Source organism: Danio aesculapii, chromosome 16 (assembly GCF_903798145.1).
Source record: "Danio aesculapii chromosome 16, fDanAes4.1, whole genome shotgun sequence".
In the NCBI taxonomy this organism is placed as follows: domain Eukaryota; kingdom Metazoa; phylum Chordata; class Actinopteri; order Cypriniformes; family Danionidae; genus Danio; species Danio aesculapii.
Window position 1 is genome coordinate 28640526 of NC_079450.1, and position 21312 is coordinate 28661837.

The 21312-nt window shown below is 36.1% G+C and overlaps 1 protein-coding gene across 1 annotated transcript; it reads right to left on the bottom strand.

Annotated features, from left to right (window-relative positions):
• Window positions 1-4397: 4397 nt before the first annotated feature.
• On the bottom strand, window positions 4398-21099 carry si:ch211-197h24.6 (uncharacterized). The gene is made up of 12 exons (XM_056475683.1): window positions 21036-21099; window positions 20661-20739; window positions 17011-17038; window positions 15820-15900; window positions 13561-13700; window positions 13334-13459; window positions 13207-13252; window positions 11905-11979; window positions 8845-9227; window positions 8637-8741; window positions 7516-7606; window positions 4398-4734 (listed from the first exon to the last, which is right to left on the bottom strand). Exons 2-12 carry the CDS (start codon window positions 20736-20738, stop codon window positions 4712-4714), a joined length of 1176 nt encoding a protein of 391 aa, XP_056331658.1. The 5' UTR covers window position 20739; window positions 21036-21099; the 3' UTR covers window positions 4398-4711.
• Window positions 21100-21312: the final 213 nt, after the last annotated feature.

Genomic DNA, 21312 nt, shown 5'->3' on the forward strand with positions numbered 1-21312 from the left:
TCGGCTATATCAGCCATTTCCATTTCAAGGTCAGCTTGATTTACTCCTGGAAATGTGCTTAACAAGGACGGGTCACTATCCAGCGGTGTGAAAGGGAAAGACAGTGTCATTTTTTCCTTTCGGAACTCGCAAAATCTGCTCCGAAATGCAGTTTGCATATCAACGATCGCACCTTGTAAATAATCACCGTTGAGAGTGTGATTGTGATGGGCTTCTTTGAATTCTCTCAGGGAGGGGAAGTGGGAGAGCGTGCCTCGCTGTACATCTCTGGCAAAGACAGTCAGCTTGAGCTCGAATGACAAAACAGTCTCCAGCATTTGAAGTGCAGTGTTTCCCCGCCCCTGGAGACTTTCATTCAGCTTGTTTAGGTGGCTTGTCATATCCACCAAAAAATGCAGTTTTTCGAGCCACTCTGTGTCTTCCAGTTGCGGGTAGTTCAGGTCTTTGCTTTTCAGGAATGTTTTCACGTGTTCTAAACAAGCGACAAAGCGACGCAAAACCTCACCCCTGGACAGCCATCGGACTTTGTTATGTAGCAGGAGATCGGAATATTGGCTGTCAACTTCATCAAGCAATGCACGGAACTGACGGTGGTTCAATGCTTTTGCAATTATCTTGTTCACCATCTCGATGACAAGGTTCATCACCATACACTCCGATGGGAATGTTTGTGCACACAGTGCCTCTTGGTGCAAGATGCAGTGGAATGCAAGCAGATTTCGATCCAATGCTTTCTGTAGCAAAGTCACAAACCCCCTTTTTGATCCTCTCATGCTGGGTGCCCCATCTGTAGCCACTGAAATCAGGTGGTTGGTGTTTATTCCATTGTCATTTAAACACTTCAGCACAGCCTCACATATGTCCTCCCCCCGTGTTTGGCCTTTTAGTGGTATTAACTGGATCATTTCTTCTTGCGGCCCATCGGAGTTCACATACCTGCATAAAAGCGCAGTCTGTTCAATATCGATCACATCACACGACTCATCACAAGCAATTGAGTATGCTGGTGCTGAATTAATGTCCTTGATTTGCTGATCGGTGATGTTGCCTGCCATTTTAATGGCCCTTTCCTTCACTGTCTTAGCGGAGAGAGGCATGTCTTTGATTTTCTGTATTATCTCGGTTTTGTTTTTGAAGTCTGCAAATAGGTGTTCTGATATGTTGATGAACGACTCCTTCATGTAGTCACCATCTGTGAACGGTTTTCCACGCTTTATTATCTCCCGGGTTGCAACAAAACTTGCAGCAGTAGTGGAGTTTGGAGATGAAATCCACTTCTTAAATCTATTTTTGCGCTCCTCTAATTTCTCCAGAAGTAATGCAATCGCACTTTTTCTCTCACTCCCAACTGGATACTCGGCTGCAAATGTAGCATGCCTTCCCTGGAAATGTCTTTCCACATTACTCTTTTTGTTATTTGACAACTTCTCGTTACAGAGCAAACATTCAGGCAATCCTTCCGCATTGGCAATGAATGCAAATGATTCGGTCCAAGAAACGTTGAATCCTCTGTTCTCCTCAGTTATTTTTCTCTTTTTCCCTTTGGGATCCATGACCCATCACTCAGCCGCCGGTTTGTTTACAATAGCCACCTGCCTGGCATCCCGCCGTGCTGATAGAAACGTGTGTCGCAGGCTATGACGCAAATCTTCATTGACAAAAATGTTGAAATTTAATATTTATTCTACACATTTTACAGCATTGGAAAACGTTAAGAATGTTTGTGTCATGTTTGTCCTCCTAAAGAAACTATATTAAAAAATATATATATATATTTCCCTCCTTCCCATCTTTTTATATTTTCAAACATTCTTGAAAAAGCTCCAGGGAGCCACTAGGCAGCGCTAAAGAGCCGCATGCGGCTCTAGAGCCGCGGGTTGCCGACCCCCGGTCTAAGCAGTCTCTGGGTCATCTTCTTGGACACGTTTTAATGCATCCAGATGGGTTGCTGCATTTATAAAGCACCCATGTCTTAAGGTAGTTCAGTATGATGCGATTTACTTTCTATATGCGATTTGATTGGACGAGAATCACAGGACTTATTTTTGTACTGAGCCAATACCCATAGACAAGAAAGAAATAAACTAGTGGAGAAAATAGTGGAGTAAAAGTACAGATACAGCATTAAAATGTACTCAAGTGGAAGTACACATTTTCAAAGCTACTTGGTAAATTACAATTTCTGAGGAAAAACTACTCAATTACGGTAATTTGAGTATTTTTCACTTTACACCACTGCCCACATTAGCTGCTTCTGCGTAATTAGTGGTTATTAGGACTATTGTCATAGAAAGGGAGGGGAATTTACAACTTGGATCACGTTCAGCCAATAAAACATATTCGCAAAGGATTCACCTGTGTATCCTTGCTCATGACTAGGCCCACACGAAATCTGCACGTGCAGAATTCCGCAGATTTTTAGCCCATCATTAATTTTGTTTATTTATATGTGTAAATGTATATTTATTCAGTTTTTAAATTAATTACAGTAATATTACTGACTAATATGAAAATATTCCTATGATTTATTTACAATAGTTTGTAAAGTAATATTTTCTGTCTTTTAGTTGAGATATTATATGAGAGACTTGCTTTGTTTACCAAATAAAGTGGATCTAATTGGATTTGCATTGTAAACATTAAATAAAAATGAAAGGTATTACTTTTTATTTCATATATTAAGCTTTTAGTTATGATACTCCTAAAATAATTCCGCATAAATCAGCAGATTTTTTACACAATTCTGCACAGAAATGGCAAAAAATTCAGAGATACCATCTGGCCCTACTCATGCCTCCTCACAAAACCTCCTCTCTCCGCCTCGTGCCATTAGAAGACTGAGATATCTTACAAGATGGCTGAGCTTGATTGGCTTCTGCATCGTAGAATGGAGGTGCGAGTAATCAAAGGATATTGAGAAACACTCAATGATACAGCTTAATAGTATCATTGACATTTGCTTAGGCATTATATCACTCCAAGTGGACGAATGATCTTGATGATGATGACGAATGCTGTTATAAAGAGAAGAATAGTGATTAGATCAGTACCATTTTTCTTCCTTTAAAAGCAGCAACGACCCAAATACATCAAAAGGTCACTATGCAAATGAAAAGCAGCAAGAGTTACAATGCCCTAGCTATTGCTTCATGATTCAGCATAAAATTAAAAATCCTATTATATTAACGATTAAAATTTGACCAACTTTTATTTGCTACAGTCTACTACATATCCACTATGTCTACCACATACTCACTCACATATTCAGTCTACTACATATTCACTTATTTCATTACTGGATGAATCAGCATTTTGAACAAATCTATTAAACCATTTCCAACACTTACAATTTAGAAAGACACACACGTTTACATCACATCTGTAAAATTATTCCAGTACTTAAAATAATAACATTTTAAAAATGCAGAAATAACGAGCCTTTATGTTGAAATATGGCCTTCAGCACTTTCCATCCACCTACTCCTTCACTGAAATAGAACTATACTCTTTCTACCATGACCCGCGTTCACCTTAACAACGTGTCATCGTTCATGCAGTTAGTTTTGTTACATGTACTCAGTTTCCATTCCCTCATCTAAGATCTGCAAATCCAGACCATTTAGTAATAGTGCGAGTTTGAATTGGGATCACAATCTTTTAACACTTAATTGTGCAGCTCTGCCATGTGTTGTGGAAGATTGTTCTGGATTTCAAAATGATTTTAGGTTGAGACCTTACAGCAGATTTGTAACAATGACACAGACGATCGGGGGTCTGGGGAGTACACCCTGGCAGTTAAAATACTTATTCTTCCCTTAAACTGTCACATAATTTCATACATAGGTACATTTCCACTTGCGTCTTGCTTTTAGGGACGTATTACCCACTTCATACCCATGACCAATTAAGGTCTTTCCTTCCTGCTCTAATTGTGTCAACTCAGCAGACACAATATATCTTGTCAAATGTAAGTTTGGCTGTGGCTTGCATAATTTAATTTTGAACTAAGGTATTGGGAGCATCCTGTTGTACCAGCATACAGGGTTTAATTCATATGTTACTCTGTATGTGTGTGTGTCACGTGTGTGCTGATTTCTGGCTGTGCCCTTGTCCTCTTTATCTCTGAACTTCCTACTTGTTTCTGGCTACATTACAACAAAGCGTCTCTGCATTTCTCAGAAGCCTACAGTCTGTTTAATAATGGCTTTTTTATATTCAGATAAAAATGTGAAGGTCGAACATACTAAGGATAATAATAAAGCTTTTAGAAATGCAAAACATAAAGGGTACTAAAATCATCAAAAAATCTTCCACACATGCAGGTGTTGAAACTGCTGCAGTCATGTTGTCCCATATCTTCAATGACATTTTTAATAACTCAATAGAGACAAAGTTCTGTAAGGGACTATGAATTTATTCTACATGTTAAAGCAACAGAAACAGAAGTCACATTAAGGCTTTTACTGACTCTAAAGAGTTAAACACTAAAAACTGTTGCTTTTACAAATAACAGCATACAAAACCTGTTTCTATGAGAAAGGGGAAATCAAAAATTTAAAATAAGCAGATCTAAGTTTACAATGTAAAAACAAAGCAGTCTAAAAATCAAGGGGAAAAGATGTTTGGTCATAAGCAAAACTCAAAGATATTAATCGAAAACAGACAGAGCAGATTGCAACCAGAGTCTTGACTGCATCCATCAGATGAACGTTCAGTTGTAGAATCTTGATGAGCCTGCAGAGGTAAACAGAGTGAAACAGAACTTTATTCACTATTAAATCAATGCAAAGCATGAATATTTTCCCAACTCTATTCTTAGATCTCCATTTATTCTTGAATTAGAATCAAAATTTATCACGCAATAGCCCACTTCACAACATAATCCTGTTAAAAAGTTCAGTAAAATTACCATTACAGTAACTTTCTAAAAAGATTTGTTTATTGTGATAGGAGAGTATAGCTACAGGAAACAAGGTAGCACAAAAGATGGGGTACCAGCTTAATGGACCTGAAATGCTATGGCGCTTCTACATATCAACGTTCTGCCAACTTTTCTGATAATATGCAAATGTGCAGTTTATACAGGCAAAACTTGTATCTTTTTAACAGGTAAAACGGTTTTATTAAATGGTGGCCAAATGCTGCTACTTTCACAGAGCTTCTTCTTTTTCTGTATTTAGGCTTCCAAAGACACTTCAAAGAGAGAAGTGCTTACAATTTCATTTGAACCGTTCCAGAGAATTAGAAAAAATTAGGGCTGTCAAAATTAGCGCGTTAACGCATGTGATCAATTTGAAATATTTAACTCGTAAAAATAAATAAATAAATAACGCAGTTGCAGTTTTGTTTTTATTTCCTGTTGTGGCCGGCGTATGTTCAGGGCCGGCGCGTCCATAGAGGTGACCTAGGCGGCCGCCTTGGGCAGCAGAATATCTAGCGAACCCCCCGGTCCTCACTTTCATCCGCTACACCCACCCCCTCCCTCACAGTCCTCACTTTCATCCGCGAACCGGTCACTTTCGGGTTGAGGGCGGCATGATTGCCGTTTGCCTAGAGCGCCAGTTCAGCTTTCTCTGGCCCTGCTTGTGTTTAACGTGCAAAGAAATTTGGATAAGACCAATGACGCGCTTTTAGAAGGAAAGTTTCAGTCCAAAGCAATTATTGTCGCATCACCAGGCTATCCTGCGTTTCCTCCAGAGTTTCATGCAATTTCGGGTGTTTAATTTTTAATCTTTAGACTTTAACTGCAGTTCACTCTCATTCAGCATATTTTCATTCAGGATGTTTTAATGTAATTTGATACCGCATGGTGAACAAAAAGAAAAACCTCCGTATTTCGGGACTCGTGTGATCCTTTAGGGTAATCAAAAATCACTGCTTACATGGTAGACTCTTAATCCGTATTATCTCAATCATAAAAGCGGAGTATTGGTGAAAGTGCCAGATGAAGTCGCAAGCTGTCAAAAAACTGCTTTCATGAGCCCTCAAATGTTTCATCAAGTTTGACGTGTTTCCCCCCCTTCGCGTAACTTTTGTAAAGCATCTGCTTCACGTTGCAGTGTAAGAGTCCTTGCTTGTAAAATCCAGCCATACTTTAGAACGCTTAGATGAACGCAAATTTGATGAACGCGATCGTGCGTGTATGAATGTAAATAGATCCCTCGCTCACTGAGTGCACTGTACTGCATGCTTTGTCTCTGTGTGTGTGTGTGTGTGTGTGTGTGTGTGTGGTCTACTTAGAATACAACATGGAAATCATTTTTGTTTGTTATTGGCATTGATTGTTTTGAAATTCAAATGGCACTTACATGCCTGCGATTTTATTTCTGTAATAAATATGGCGTTTTGTGATTAATCATGATTAATTACGTTAATTATGTTTTATGATTAATTGCAAAAAAAGTGTGATTAATTATGTAAATTTTTTGGGGCATTTTTGGGGCCCTAGAAAAAAATATATAGCTCTAGCATTTGACAAAGGACAGTTTCCAGAATCTCTCCCAGTTCAGTGCTGGATTCGGCTAAAAACCCCTAAAAGGAGGAGCAGCTCCAATCATAATAGAAGAATCTGTGAATTGTAAAATTGATCTATTACCCTCATAGTTTCTAGCATTAATGATATGTTGTAGCGAGGACGTGAACTAGGATGTAAACAACAGGAAATGCTGTTTGGCACCGTTAACAATTTAGCTACAAATTCATATTTATCCATCAAACTCCTGTAAACACCCACGAACTTCCCTAGCGCTGCAGTGTGTCTCTATGCGCCCGCTTTCCCTGCATTCTACATCTCAAATAACGAAGCATTTTATGTTAGAGGACCAATCAGAGCCTCTTGAGGGCGAGCCTTTCAGAGGAACTAATAAATATGACACTCGTTTTCATGTAAGCTGTATATAAACAAAGTAAGATATATGAAAGAATGACGTGATTTTTTTAAATACAAATAAAGCATGAACACATGCTTTGCATCTTAAAAAAACACAACCAAGCCTTAAAAATACACTCTGGACCACCCCTTCAAGGACCGCAAGCAATGACTGGTCAGGCAGCAGGAGAATTTGATCCATGCACGGGAAGAATTTAGGAGTAAAAAATATTTAGCAATAGCACATTCAGACTTCTCACACCCATAACCCTTCATTGTTTACACAGTCATAATGGAAAACTGTAAGCTTTTCATATTGAGAATAAAAATATACTTGTTTACACAAGATCTCTGAACCACAAGTTACCAATATAGTCTGTATGTGTGACGGGCACATGCAAACAGAAGTTTAATTATTTTGCACTTTTATTAAGCAGAGAAAGAGCAAAAACTCTGGAAATCAATTCACTAGGAGTAATTTTATAATCACAGTAATGTTATGTGCCATTACATGGGAAATGCCAAACCTTTTTGAAAAAACATTTCACATAAGTGTAAAATTTGGTGTCCTCCAGGCATTTGTATGTAAACCAATAACCAACATCCATAGTATAGTGCAAACTAATGGGAATTCAGCAGATGTCTACCTGGCATGTTTCCAGAGAATCTGTCACTAGAGCTGCGAGAAGGCAATGCAGACGAATAGTTCATGGGAGGCAGTGGCTTCACAATGGGGACCTGAAAAACAATCCATATTCAAACTGTCAAATTGTCTTTCTTTCAATAATTCGAAGACAAAGCTTTGTTTAAAGTTACTCTGTCATGACAATGAGGCAGAGGTCTAGAGGTCAAAGAAATCTTCAATAGCCAAGTGAGGGTCTGAGTAATATGCCTGCTAATCAATTAATGACTACATGTTCCTTCTGCGCTTTTCATCCACCAATCCCTTCACTCAAACATAATACAATTTCTACCATGACTCGCTTTCGAAAGCAGGTCATTATAAATGCAGTTAGTTTTGGTACATGTACTCAGTTTTTATTCCATTCTTATCCATTCTCCCTCAAGCAAATATGCTTTAATATGTATGCTTTTCCCTTGTGCGCTCCTTATACATGCGTTACGGTAGGCCTTTATTAGAACATCAGCAGAAGAAATGAAATTCTTGCGTCTTTTAAGGAAGTAACTAATTTACCAAGTGTTTATTTATAACTTAGAAGAGGAACAGAAAATAAAATGATTCACATGTATACTAGTTTTTTACCACTGTCCAAAAATCTATACTCTATGAATGTTTTATTTGGGAATTTTTTTTTTATTTTTTTATTTGTCAATCTTATTTACAGAATTAAACCCAGCAAACCTAGATTGAGACCACCAAATCATTAATAATAAAATCGCATACTTTACAGAAGCATATAAAACTTCACCACATCCTGGGTACAACATGCCCACAGGAAACATCTCTGCAACTGCTTTGCTTGACACTTTACCGTTTGCATCAGTAACACACACCCACACAAATCCTCTGGTCTACTTCTCAATCACTCAAACTTAGAGCCAAAATAGTTTTTAAATGTGCACATAAATACTCATCTAAACACTTATATGGAGGTCTTGCTGACATCCGTTTGACAATTGTTTTGAGAATGTGACTGCTAAAATTCAAATTCAATTCCAAAATCTGATCTAATGTAGTAAACAATGCAGATTTCTATTTATTTTAATAATCACAATATTTATTATAAGCAATCATTAAGAGTTTTACCGATGAAATACTTCGTAGACGGTACTCCATCAGAACATCGGTAAGCTTCTGTGTGACCTTCAAGACAATCTGAGCATCGTCTTCATTTTCAATACGAAAAGAGTCCTGACAACAAAAAGAAACATAACGTTTAATAACTCTCACTGCTTAATAATGCAACTAAACTAAACATTTCAACAGGCACCGTGTATCCAAAATGAAAATGTACCAGGTATTTGAGCAGTGTTGCAGGGAGGCTGTTGTTCTCTGAGCGTTTAGGACCAGGTCCCATCATTCTGTCCCCACCGCTGTTCATAGGCATGTCGTTTAGGAAAGGTCTGGCCATGCCCTCATTATGATGACCAGTCCCAAATCTATCCGGACCCATGCGCATGGGTCCATCATCTGCGAAGCGATGCATGTCATCTGTTTCCATCATGCCCCTGTCTGGTCCACCATTACCATAGCGACCGGGGCTAGTGAATTCTCTCATATTGGAATAACCTCCCCTCATTGGGAGATTGTCCATACCGCCCCGCATGACAGGAGAGAAGTCAGACATCATGCCACCCCGGGGAGGAAAATCTTGATAAGAACTTCCAAATGAACCACCTGAGGGTTTGAGAAAAAGTAATGCCATGTCAGTAGCCCAGTGTCAAAGATATTTTTACAGATTAAGAGGTGATACATTTTACTAGATACATAGATACTTCTACTAGATACATAGTAGTGACAAATACTATGGTGAAAATCTGATGGCATTTTTGTAAACTACTAAAAACCAGAGATAAAAATGTTCCACAGAGATATTGGGTCCTATTATACACCCGGCGCTATAAGGTGCAAGATGGCATGATTCGTTGCTATTTTCATCAGAACGGCAGAGTCACTTGCTGTCTTCAAGAAACGACTAAAAACTCAACTATTTTGTCTCCACTTTCCTTCCTAATCTGTAACTGCCTCTATGGGTATACCACTAACTGTACTCGCTCTCTCTCAAAAAAAAAACCTTACTAACGCTTTGCTTCTTAGACTTTTCACACCTGAAACTTGTCTATAGCACTTGTTCACTGCTGCTCTTATAGTTGTGTAAATTGCTTCCTTGTCCTCATTTGTAAGTCGCTTTGGATAAAAGCGTCTGCTAAATGACTAAATGTAAATGTAAATCTAAAAGCAAGTCTAGGGTCCAGCGCAGAGTGTGTTAGTTATGCACCTATGCGTGTCCAAATGCTCACACGTCGCTTAATACTCATTTATACTCATTATTCATTTATTAATTTGCTGGAAATTAGAACTGAATTTAGAAATAGTTTTAAAAACAAATCTTTGCGCTTAACAAAATTAAATATGTAGGCTAATGAATGTCTTCAGTGGAGTGGATACAACACCGTTTCCTTATCCACAAAAGTAAAGGAGTAGGGTAAAAGTACAGAGAAAGTAAAGAGCTCCAATGGAAGAGGCTCATTCTTTATACTTGCTGCAGATGATCTGTTTATCCGTTTTCTCACTAGTGAAGCGTTCAGTTTTTCCACTTACAAAGTCGCCATGTAAATAGCAAATGCACCATGGCGCGACAAAATTGGCTTTTAAAGGGAATGAGAGATGAGATGCTGACTGGTTTGATGCATGTCAAGTTCCAACGGAACTTCAGTCACATAAAACGCTTAAATGTAAACAATTTCCTGTATGGTTGACTTCAGATGTGAAAATAATCACACCAAATCATAAAAAGTGAGTCATTATTAATTGCATACGAGTTGGTCACAGTGTATTTATAGGTTTAAAATCGCTCTCTTTTCTGACACACTGCAAGCATAGAGAAAATGTATCAAATTTCTGCACAACTTAAGCAGAAAACGACTCTCATTCATTTGAACTTTTAGGTTACGATCAGGTTTTCATGCTGAAAATGAAACTGTAAGTCCAAAGTTCAAATATGATCACAATCATATGATGTGATGAATCACCAGGTGATCATGCAATCCTGTTCACATGAATCGGAGAGGTGTGATTTGCATATTGCCCATTTAAATTAGAAGTTTAAGTTTAGATTTCTTATTTTTAGATACACAAACTACATAATGCAACATATATTCCAAAATACTAAAAAAAATGTTTGATTTAGGACTACACGATATTGGAAAAATTTGACATTGCAAAATTTATTTTCTGCAATATATATATATATATTGTGATATCAATACATGTTCACCAGATGACTTGGAAAGAAAGTCATTAATTTAGATTGGGATGATTTTGAAGAGGACTGAAATATAAATATATTTTTATGCAAGTTATCATGTACATAATAATAAACAAACTATAGTCATAAACGCAATGGAGCAAATATTAAAGTGAAATAAACAGTGCTTTATGGTTTTCAGAAATTGAAAAATCAAATGTAAATTAACATTGCATAGTCTTCATCGTCACAAGTTATTCAATAAAACTAATGTTTATTAATTTCCCAGTACTGGGATCCGGCAGTAAGTGCATCCGCTGCGTAAAACAAGCTGGAGAAGTTTGCGGTTCATTACGCTGTGGCGACCTCTGACAAACCTGAGAAAAATGAATGAATGAATCTTTATTAAATTTATTTATGCACTATTAAAATGCTTTAAACTCTCTTAAAATATGAACAGTGAGAGGACCCAGCAACATCTCCAGATACTCTTTTGCAAACCAGACCTAAAAAGATGTATGCAATGCTGATTAAACTGTATCTGTGCATCAGCTTTTAAAGTGTCTGTTTAATATTTTATTCATGCTTTACATATTTCACTAAAAACGATCTTAAGACTTCAGTGTTACTACTAAATACCTACTACTATTAAAGCAGGGCAGTCAGTGAAGAATATTTCAATAGATTTTTTTATTCATGAATTATACTTATTCTTAAGGGAAAACTTCTCCTCCAGTAACTTCCGACTATGCGTGTAGTAACTAAGCTAAAACTATTAAAGAACACGCAGACAAAACGTATAGAAACTTTGCCATCCACATCCACAAATAAGTCAGCTAGTGACCTTCCACTGTTCATGCATTATACAGTAAACACCACTGTAAGCCAGAAATAGAACCCCTTGGACTATATAGGAGGGAAATGTGTCTCAAAGTCTCAAACTGGCTTCAAAACCTATTCGGAGCTATTTTTTTAATCAAAGAGTATTCCACCACATTCAATAAAATGTTTACTTGGCTGATGGGAGGAGTACAAAAAAAACATTAAACTACAACATTTATGACTTATTTCAAATCATGGTTATTTTTCACTTCTATCAACACAAACCTTGTTTCAACCCTCTGGGCGAAGAAGTATGAATGCCACCAGGTCCTGGAAATGCTGGATTTGGGTGTGCAGACTCTAAAAGAAACAAACAAATATCTGGCTAAATAGCTGACTGGCAATTCATCAGTAGATACAAATGTACATAATTGATTAGTTTAGTGGGTTGTAAGGTTCACTTCCAAATTATGACAAAGTTCATATCTTGGGCAACCCACTGGAAACTGGACTAAAGGTTTTAATATACAAAACCAAAAATCAATCTGCTGCGAGTTAAATCTGAGCAAAATCAGGCCGAAGCAAACACTTATTTCTGTTCAATAAAATATTCAGCTTTCAATTTAAATTATTTTGATAAACGTAAGGGTGAATTCAGACATCTTAGCTAGAAAAAGTGAATGAGAACGGCCATTTGCTAAATGTCTGAGCCTCAAGTTAATGAAACCAACTCAAAGTATGCAGTTTGTTTCAGATGAAAAGTTCAAGGATACAGAACTGCCTCCGCAGCACAGACAGAAAATTAAAACAAATACCAGTTAGAGCTGGTTTGCTTTTATTTTTGTAGTCTAGACTTGCACTAATACTGGAATATGCTTTAGTACTATTAGCATTTATCGTCTTAATACCAGAAAAAGTATAATGTTTCACTTCTGCATGTGAAGTGAGACTAGACCATGAAAAAAAAAAAAGTTGTTTTTAGAAGGGTGTTTATACAGAATGTATTCTAAAGGTCTCATTTTATAACGACTGTCAGTAAGAGTATACTCTATAAGAATGTTCCAATGTAAATGTTTGGATTCATGAAAGTGTTTGTGTTTTAGAATTGTTAGTTGGTGAGAAAAAAAGTGTGCACCTGCTCTTTACCACCTGTAAATGTGGTGTAAAATGTCTGTGTTTTTTGAAAATGGATTACACTTAATCCACAGGCATAGTAATATTTTACAAGTTTGTTTGGTCTGTGTTTTTTTTGTAGCCAAGAGTTGAATGATGTTTAACTGTGAGTAAACAGCATGTCACTGCACCATTTTTTTACCCATTGAGAATTGGGACTGAAATGCTGAAATGGTAGAGCCTTGACGACCTTGTCACAGTTTACAAGATACCAACACAGCCATCAAGCATTGGGGTTAACTGAACACAAAGTCAAGGTCACAGTCTTCAAAATGTTAATATTGCATCAACTCTCAAAAACACCTAATATGTCACTTTAATTTGTATTAATTTCATACACTCCTATACATAAGATTGTGAAACTAGATATTCACTGAGATAACAGGAGGTCAGACAGATTTTTAAAGGGCTTACTCATGTCCTGAAATGCCACAATGTCAAATGGCTCCTTTAACACCATCTGAAGGGGGGAAAATAATAATAATTAAAAGAGTTCTCGTGCTAGACACATGTTTGAGCACATCAGCATTTAGTCTTTCACCTTTAGTTGACCTCTTCCCTCTGTTCTTTCCACTTCAGCCGCAGCTGTTTTAATAGCTTTCCTGATGGCTGGATCTTTAAGAGCAGCTGCTTCATCATAGGGAGCCTTGTCTTGGTGGTTCTGTTGCTGCATTTCAAAAAATATATACTCTTTATCTGCGATTTAAAATATATCACTAGAATTGACAATAGATAACACCAGTAAAATAAGCAAAGCAAAGACTGTACCAGGTATCTGAAGCTGTGCTTCCAGCCAGTGATGTGAGCCGCCATTTCATTCTGCAGCCGATTAACTCTACACAGTTTACACTGGTAATGAGGAGGAACTGACTTAGATGGGCTTCGATACTCCCATATGTACTGTAGGCCTTTAAAAGCAGAACACATATATTGAAACATTTTAAATAAAAATGGAAACCAACTATACATTAAAATAAAAATAAAAATCTACACAGCAAGCTGCCAACCCAAAGCAGCCAAGTACTTTAAAAGTAACAATTTTCAAAATGATACAATTTACAAGATCACTAAAACAGGGTTTCTGCATGTTCTTAGAGTCAAATTTAAGACTTTTAAGACCATTATGAAAGACATTTCAGACATATACTTGTGAATACATGTTTTAGACTTAAGTTTTTTTTTTCTTGTGTAGTCTTGTGTAGGGATGTGAAGTTTTCTTTCCCTGAGTAGAGAATTTAATATGGTCAATTTGCTGTAAAAATGTCTAATAGCTGTTGTGAATTTTTTCTCTTTGCAATAAAAAAAACTTAAATATATATTTTTACAAAATGCTTTGAGATGGACCAAGACCAATTGGGTAACTTTTCTTGGACATTTTAAACGATTTTAAAAGACCCACAACACAATATTTTAGTGAATTTAAGACCTAATTTTTTTTAAATTTAAGATATTAAAACTTATGAAGACCCTGAAAAAGATGATATTGCAATATTTTCATTCAATGCTATATATATTGCGATATAAATAAAATTTCAGCAGATGACTTGAATTGCTAGTAAATAAATCATAATTTTAGATCGATTGGGATGATTCTGCAGGGAAGCATAACTGCATAAAATCATTTAAAAAATGACAAGGAAACCTAAATACAAAAGAGAAAAGATGCAAATAATGATATAAGATTTTCTGGCAAGTCGAATATTATTCAGAAGTAGAAATTAAATACTCACTGTAATATAATAATAACACTGTATCGTTTTGACTAAACATTTACATAATGTACAATTAATCTTTAAGCTACAAATGTTTCATTTATTGTGCCCAAATGGCTTAAATTTGTTTCAAATTCTTACAGTCAAGTCTTAAACGCATGCAAATAATAAACTTTCACTCTAAGGTTAAAATATGAAATTACACCAGTATGATGGTAACTGCAATGTTTGGTCAACAATAATTCCAACTACATTGCAGATCAGGTGGCACAGTGGCTCAGTGGTTAGCACTGTGGCCTCACAGCAAGAAGGTCGCTGGTTCGAGTCCGGGCTGGGACAGTTGGATTGGAATGGCATCTGCTATGTAAAGTATATGCCAGAATAGTTGGAGGTTCATTCTGCTGTGGTGACCCCTGATAGATAACGGTCTATGGCAAAAGAAAATGAATAAATGAATGAATTAACATTGCAGATCCCTGCATGCGATTATTGCGGACTCGCACGTTGTGATCTCGATGCTGAAACGATATATTGTGGAGCCCTAGAAAAATTGTTATTAAGCTTTTCATCTAATTTGCCAAAATAAAAAGCTAAATAAATGCTTAAAAGTTTGGGCATTCTGATCTTTATTTCAAATGTAAACATTTTAGCGTTACTATTTTGTTTTCATAAATTTGTTAAAAGTACAATATGACTATTTGGTAATATCAAGATAAAGTAAGTAAAAACTGCAATTGGCAGATGAAAAAAAAATGTATATTATATATATATATATATATATATATATATATATATATATATATATATATATATATATATATATATATATATATATATGACCCTTACACTATGGAATAAATAGTTTGAGGTTTTAGTAAATCATAATTCCCTAATTAGGTTTATTATTGTTGGCTAAAATCAAACAAAAGTTTCAGTTTAACTGAAAAATAAATGTCTATCTGTCTATCTGTCTATCTATCTATCTATCTATCTATCTATCTATCTATCTATCTATCTATCTATCTATCTATCTATCTATCTATCTATCTATCGCTATCGATAGATAGACAGATTGATAGATATAGATTGATTGATAGATCGATAGATATTTATTTTTCAGTTAAACAAACTTTTGTTTGATTTTAGCCAACAATAATAAACCTAATTAGGGAATTATGATTTACTAAAACCTCAAACAATTTATTCCATGGAGTCGAAGGGTCCAATATGAGTGTGACGACTACCAACAAGCATTTTAGCCTATATTTATATATAACAAATAAAAATAAATAAAAAAGTAGCAAGGACTACTTACCAACAACAGTATCTGTGACTGCTTTGAGGCGTTTGTTCAGGCAGGGTATGGTCTGGATAGATCCATTCTTAGAGGTGAAGACTGATGAAACATACAAATCAATAAATTACTTTAAAAAGTTTGAGGACAAGCACTGTGAACTAAAACAATGCACAGAGGACACTGTATCCACTCTACTGAAAGAGCCAAGAAGTTATTGCTCCTCAAAAAAATAAAACTTGAGTGCTTAAAAGCCCTCCTTCATTAATTACTCAAAGGCCTAAAATTAGGCGTCGGGAGCTCTTAATAGATCATTGTGGTCAGACAAGTGAGCCACAACTTTTTGCGCTTAAACGCTGAACAACATAAAAACTCAACAGATCTGAATAAAGGCTGCAGTGATGGCCGCTGTATTTCTGGCCACAACCCAAATGTGCACACAAACGCTCACCGGTTGAGTCCGAAGCCAAATCACACTGCAGCATTATAACTGTTCAAATTAAGACTAATGGCACCTGAAAGATATGCTGTGTCCGAATTCACAAACTATTTATTGAGCATGTGCAAACCTACTTTGGAACTGGTAAAAAAAAGAATGTTCCGCAGAGTGGGAATATTGGTAGTATGAATGAAATCTGGATTTACTATGTCCGCCATCATAGTCATGTGACCTACGCTCTGTTGCGCCCCTTCACTGCCATCCACAAGTCCTCTTCAGAGGCCTTATGGGATAGAAAAGTGTCCATCACATGCTCACTTCAGGAACCTGGCGGAAACAGTAGGTCATCCGGGGACTTTTCGCCTCCCATGCTATATATTCAGACATACTACTATTCTGCTGCACTGATTTTCACATACTACATAGTATGGAAGTAGGCATATTCGGCAGCGATAATATAGCTCTCATTAATGCTCTCCTTAGGCAGCTTAATGCATGCCTAAAATCAGTAAAATCAGATAAACCAAAGTAGGTTTACAGTAATCAGGAATGGAAACCATAGGTCTTAAATTTTTTAATATTGCTCAAATGAGATTGATGTTTCTAATGTTGTTCAGCACACAGCACTTAAGATATGTACACAGTGCAAAGTATTGGTCTAAAAAGGTGCTAGTTTGAGAACTGTGCTTGTAATTTCTAAAGCCCTGAAACACCCAGATGTGGCACGTGGCAATAACATTACCAAGGCCAAGGGTTCAGAGGGCGCCACTTACCTATGTCACCATTGAAGAGCTGCTTTTTCTGTCACAGGCCACAAATAATATCATGAGCAGGGGAGAAAAATAGAGAGGGATTAGAGATATAACAGCACTGGAGGTGAAGAGCAGAGTCCCGCTCTCCTCTTTCTCCACTTGAACTCTCCTCTCCACTGCAAGAGTAGAGTGTGACAGTTCTTGAACGGGAGGACACAAAGTGTCTCTTCACCACACACTCTCATGCTAGAAGACAAACATGCTTTATTCAGCTCCCTGAGAATAAGGCTCTATCAGGAAGAAGAAAATATATGGGATAATCCAAGAACACGTACTGCAAGGTACATTCTGCTTTTAATCAGAATGTCTTTTAAATTTATTGCTCATCTGTAATATGGACAAAACAAGCACTTCCATTCTAATACAATACTGATTTGGGGTGCAAACATTTTGAATCAATGTTGCTGCTGTGCTCTCAATGTTTTATTAAAACTATGACAGTGGCCAGGTATATTAACAGCTGCCTAAGTACATTTGGTGAGACTTTTTTTTTTTTTACTATTATCATCCTTTTGCCCATTTTTGTATCCGCCCAATTGCCAAACATCTGTGATCGATTATCCAGAGTGGCAAACGTTCTTGCTGTGTGTGTGCGAGAACTGTCAAAACCCGCAGACAATCTCACGTGCTCTGCAAAGACAAACAGAGACTAGCCTTTTTGGAAAATGCATCCGGTCCGGGTTTCTAAAGCTCCTAAAATGTCTGGGATTCAGCTTTTGGTTCCACTTTGTAAAGTCGTCGTTTTTTGGTTACTTGTATGCGTTTTTGCATTAAATTTTTATTTTAAGCCTGATTTACTTTCGCTTGGCTTCACAGTTGACAGCTAAATAAATTCTTTGATCTAAACGACTCAGATAAACTTTTTATTATACTCAGAGAGGAATAAATTGCATCTAAACTGACTGAAAAATATTTGTACACCGTTAGAAATGGTTAAATCAACTCTTTAAATATTAGACACTTTTTATCCTTGAAATAACTTTTTAGAGACGGTGTTTGTTTTTATTTCTTTGTTATTTATTTTTCATTTGCTGTTTATTCTATTAATTTCATGACGTTGATATATTACATATTTTATACATATCTAACATGGTTTGGCAATACTGTACAAAATGTAAGCAGCCGATTTTACCTGCCAGTGTGTGCACGTGGCTTCTGAATAGAATTAAAAGTAAAACAAATAGTGGTTTTCTTTTTCATTTCAACAGTCTTTTTTACTTTCACCCATTGAAAAGAAACAGTGTATAACAGCCATAATAAATAAAATATTGCTAAAAATCACTTTTTTGTTGGTAGGCAACCATGTGCCATAGGTAAAAGGTGTGTTTTCAATCAAACTTGTGGGAAGCACTGCATATTTCTTTTCAACAAAATTACATAGGAACAGCATTTATTTGCAGCAAAATCTTAGTCAAACAGTTTTCATATTGACCCCAATCTTTAAAAAAAAATACATTTAGCATGAATACCAATTAGGTATATTCTTAAGTGATTCATTTCTTATTAATTGTGATTGTTATTAATTGTGATTTCAGGTATAAAGATCCTGCCAAGAATATCATAGCAGAGATTAATGCCATTTTATCAATCTCTAGAGAGTTTTATCTAATTGACGTGTAAAGAATATCACACGTTAATTAAAACGAAAGAATCCCTGAACCTCTCCAAGAACGTGCCAAAAACATTGGTAGCACAAAGGCCACTGGCTTTTTCCAATTCCTTTAACTACAAGATTTGTATTAGAAAAACAGACAAACGAAGCTGGCTTCGATATGCAAAAAAGATTGCGTCAGATAAAAATGAAGAAAAAAAAAAAAGCACTGTCAAACAGGCGGTTTGCAGCACTGTCAGCCTGAGCTTCAAAGCATAAGTTTTGTTGAATCGGGTAAGTGGGGTGAAACCATTTCACCACAACCTTCATCAAAAAAAATTACATTCGCAAAAGCAAATAACCTAGATTTATTATACCAAAAATCTTAAGACAGTGCTACTTTACCAATCTGATTCAGATTGACATTTTGTTCTTAATTAACCTCACTGCAATAACTGCGAGTTGCACCAACTCTTACGTACACTGACATTAAATTGTCAAATGTGTCAATGAAACAACTGATCATAATATATTGCAAATATAAATAATTTCAAGCCGTAATGAAACAGCAGTAGCAAAAGATCTCTTCTTCCATATTCTGTCTTATATCAAAGTATGACAAATCTCACAAGAGGCAGATAACTGCTAACTTGTAAACATGATGTCTCTTCAGGAACATAAATAACATTTTGCTGAATAAAACTGCATGCATAATGTTTCTTCAACTAAGAACCAAATACGATTTTTATTTTAAAAATGAGGTTAAAAAAGCATATTAGGAAAAAAATTAACTAATCACTTGTTACGTTTACAAAACAGATCATGGTACATTTTAACTTCATGCAGACACAAATTACATGAACAAACAATATTAAACAAATATTTTTACGGATATAAATGTTTTATCCTATGCAAAATCCTGACGAAGACAATATTTTAAAGGATTATTCACCCTAATAAATCTGTTATTAATTGCTCCGCTTCACAACGTACTAATCAGCCAAGATCTACGTTCATCGTAGGAACACAAGACATTTAACAATAAATCCAAATGCTCTCTCATTATATATCTCAATCAATGGTCCAAAACTTTTTCCATGTGACTTCAGTGGTTCAACTGTAATCATAAGAAGCTCCAAGAACACTTTTGTGGGCCTTTTCTGGCATTTGAACATCTCTGGACAAGGAGTGAGCTTTCAAAGTTTATTAAAAAAAATTTATAAATCTTCATTTGTGTTCTGAAGATGGACAATGGTCTCAAGTCATTCCAATTGTTTGAGAGTGAGTATTTAATGAAACTGTAAATTTTGGGGTGAACTAACCCTTTGAAAGGTATAGACCATATCAATGTGGTCATCTCATTGGCCCATGAACATTTCCAGCTTGTTAAAGTTGGAGGCCACACACCATAAAACAAGAAGATTTCCAGCTTGTTATCAATCCATTTCATAACTGTAACAAGAGGCAATTCAATCACAACTGTTGAAACAGCCATCATTATCAATATGTGGCTCTTTTTGGATTGTTGGAAGTTATAGAAATTAAAAATGTAAAATACATTTGGACCATTGTTTTTGTTTACATCTAACAAAACAGTTTAAACATCGACTGCGCTTATTAACTTGTATAATTATTTATCTTTCACATTGTGTTACAGACTACTTGTTGCATTTGTTTCCAAATTCAGACACATGGACTGCAAATTAAATTTGAATGGCCACTTTATATTGTGACAAGTTAAAGCAAATGAAAACATTAGATATTTACATTTTTATTAACAACAGAGTAACCAATCTTATTAAATGAACTTTAAAATAAAGTAATTATTAATTATTAATAATACACTTGCATTACATAATGTAGAGCACAAATAACCATGTATAACCAATCACTGCATTGGCCACGGAATAAAAGCGATTGTAAATGATTTATCACGCCTAAATAATCAAGTTTATCGTGGAAGTTAATGAGGATAACACTGATGGAGTGGATCTTGTATGATGTGGTGCAGTGATCTCACCTTTCCGCTACCTTTACCCCTTTTATTGGGGTTCGGTAGTGAATCTGCAGGTCTTACTCCTATTGGTTTGATGTCCATGCTGTAAAAGACAAGCAGCCATAATTTTTTATATAAATTCTGCGACCAAAAGCATGTCCAATTGAACTGTGTGAGAGACTAAACTTTGCAATTAACGTGCGATGTCACTGTTCCGACTGGAGAAAGTAAATAATGGCGGCAGTGACTCATAACAAACATTAGCTTTCCGCTGCATCACGCGCAGATACATATAACATTTAAACACATTATAATATAACGAGCGGTTACTCTAACAACTACAACTCACTGTTCGAAGTATTAATAAATAATTTACGCGTTCATTGTTGATTCACTAACCTTAGGTTAAATGAAGATGTTTTTCGACTTGAGAAAGGAGGCCGGGGTGAGATTCTGGGCCGGAATAACACAGGAAAAACTAGTCAGTTTCCCGCCTCTTTTCAAAATAAAAGTCCTAAAGATGCATGTGACCGCATAACAATTCCATTCCCTGGTATTATAAATGTGATTCAGTTATTACAGTCACATTCATTACATAAGTTAATGAATTTTTTAAAACCTTTTGGGACATATATAGTAAATAAAGAGAACAAGACAGGACTTCTAACCTTTATTA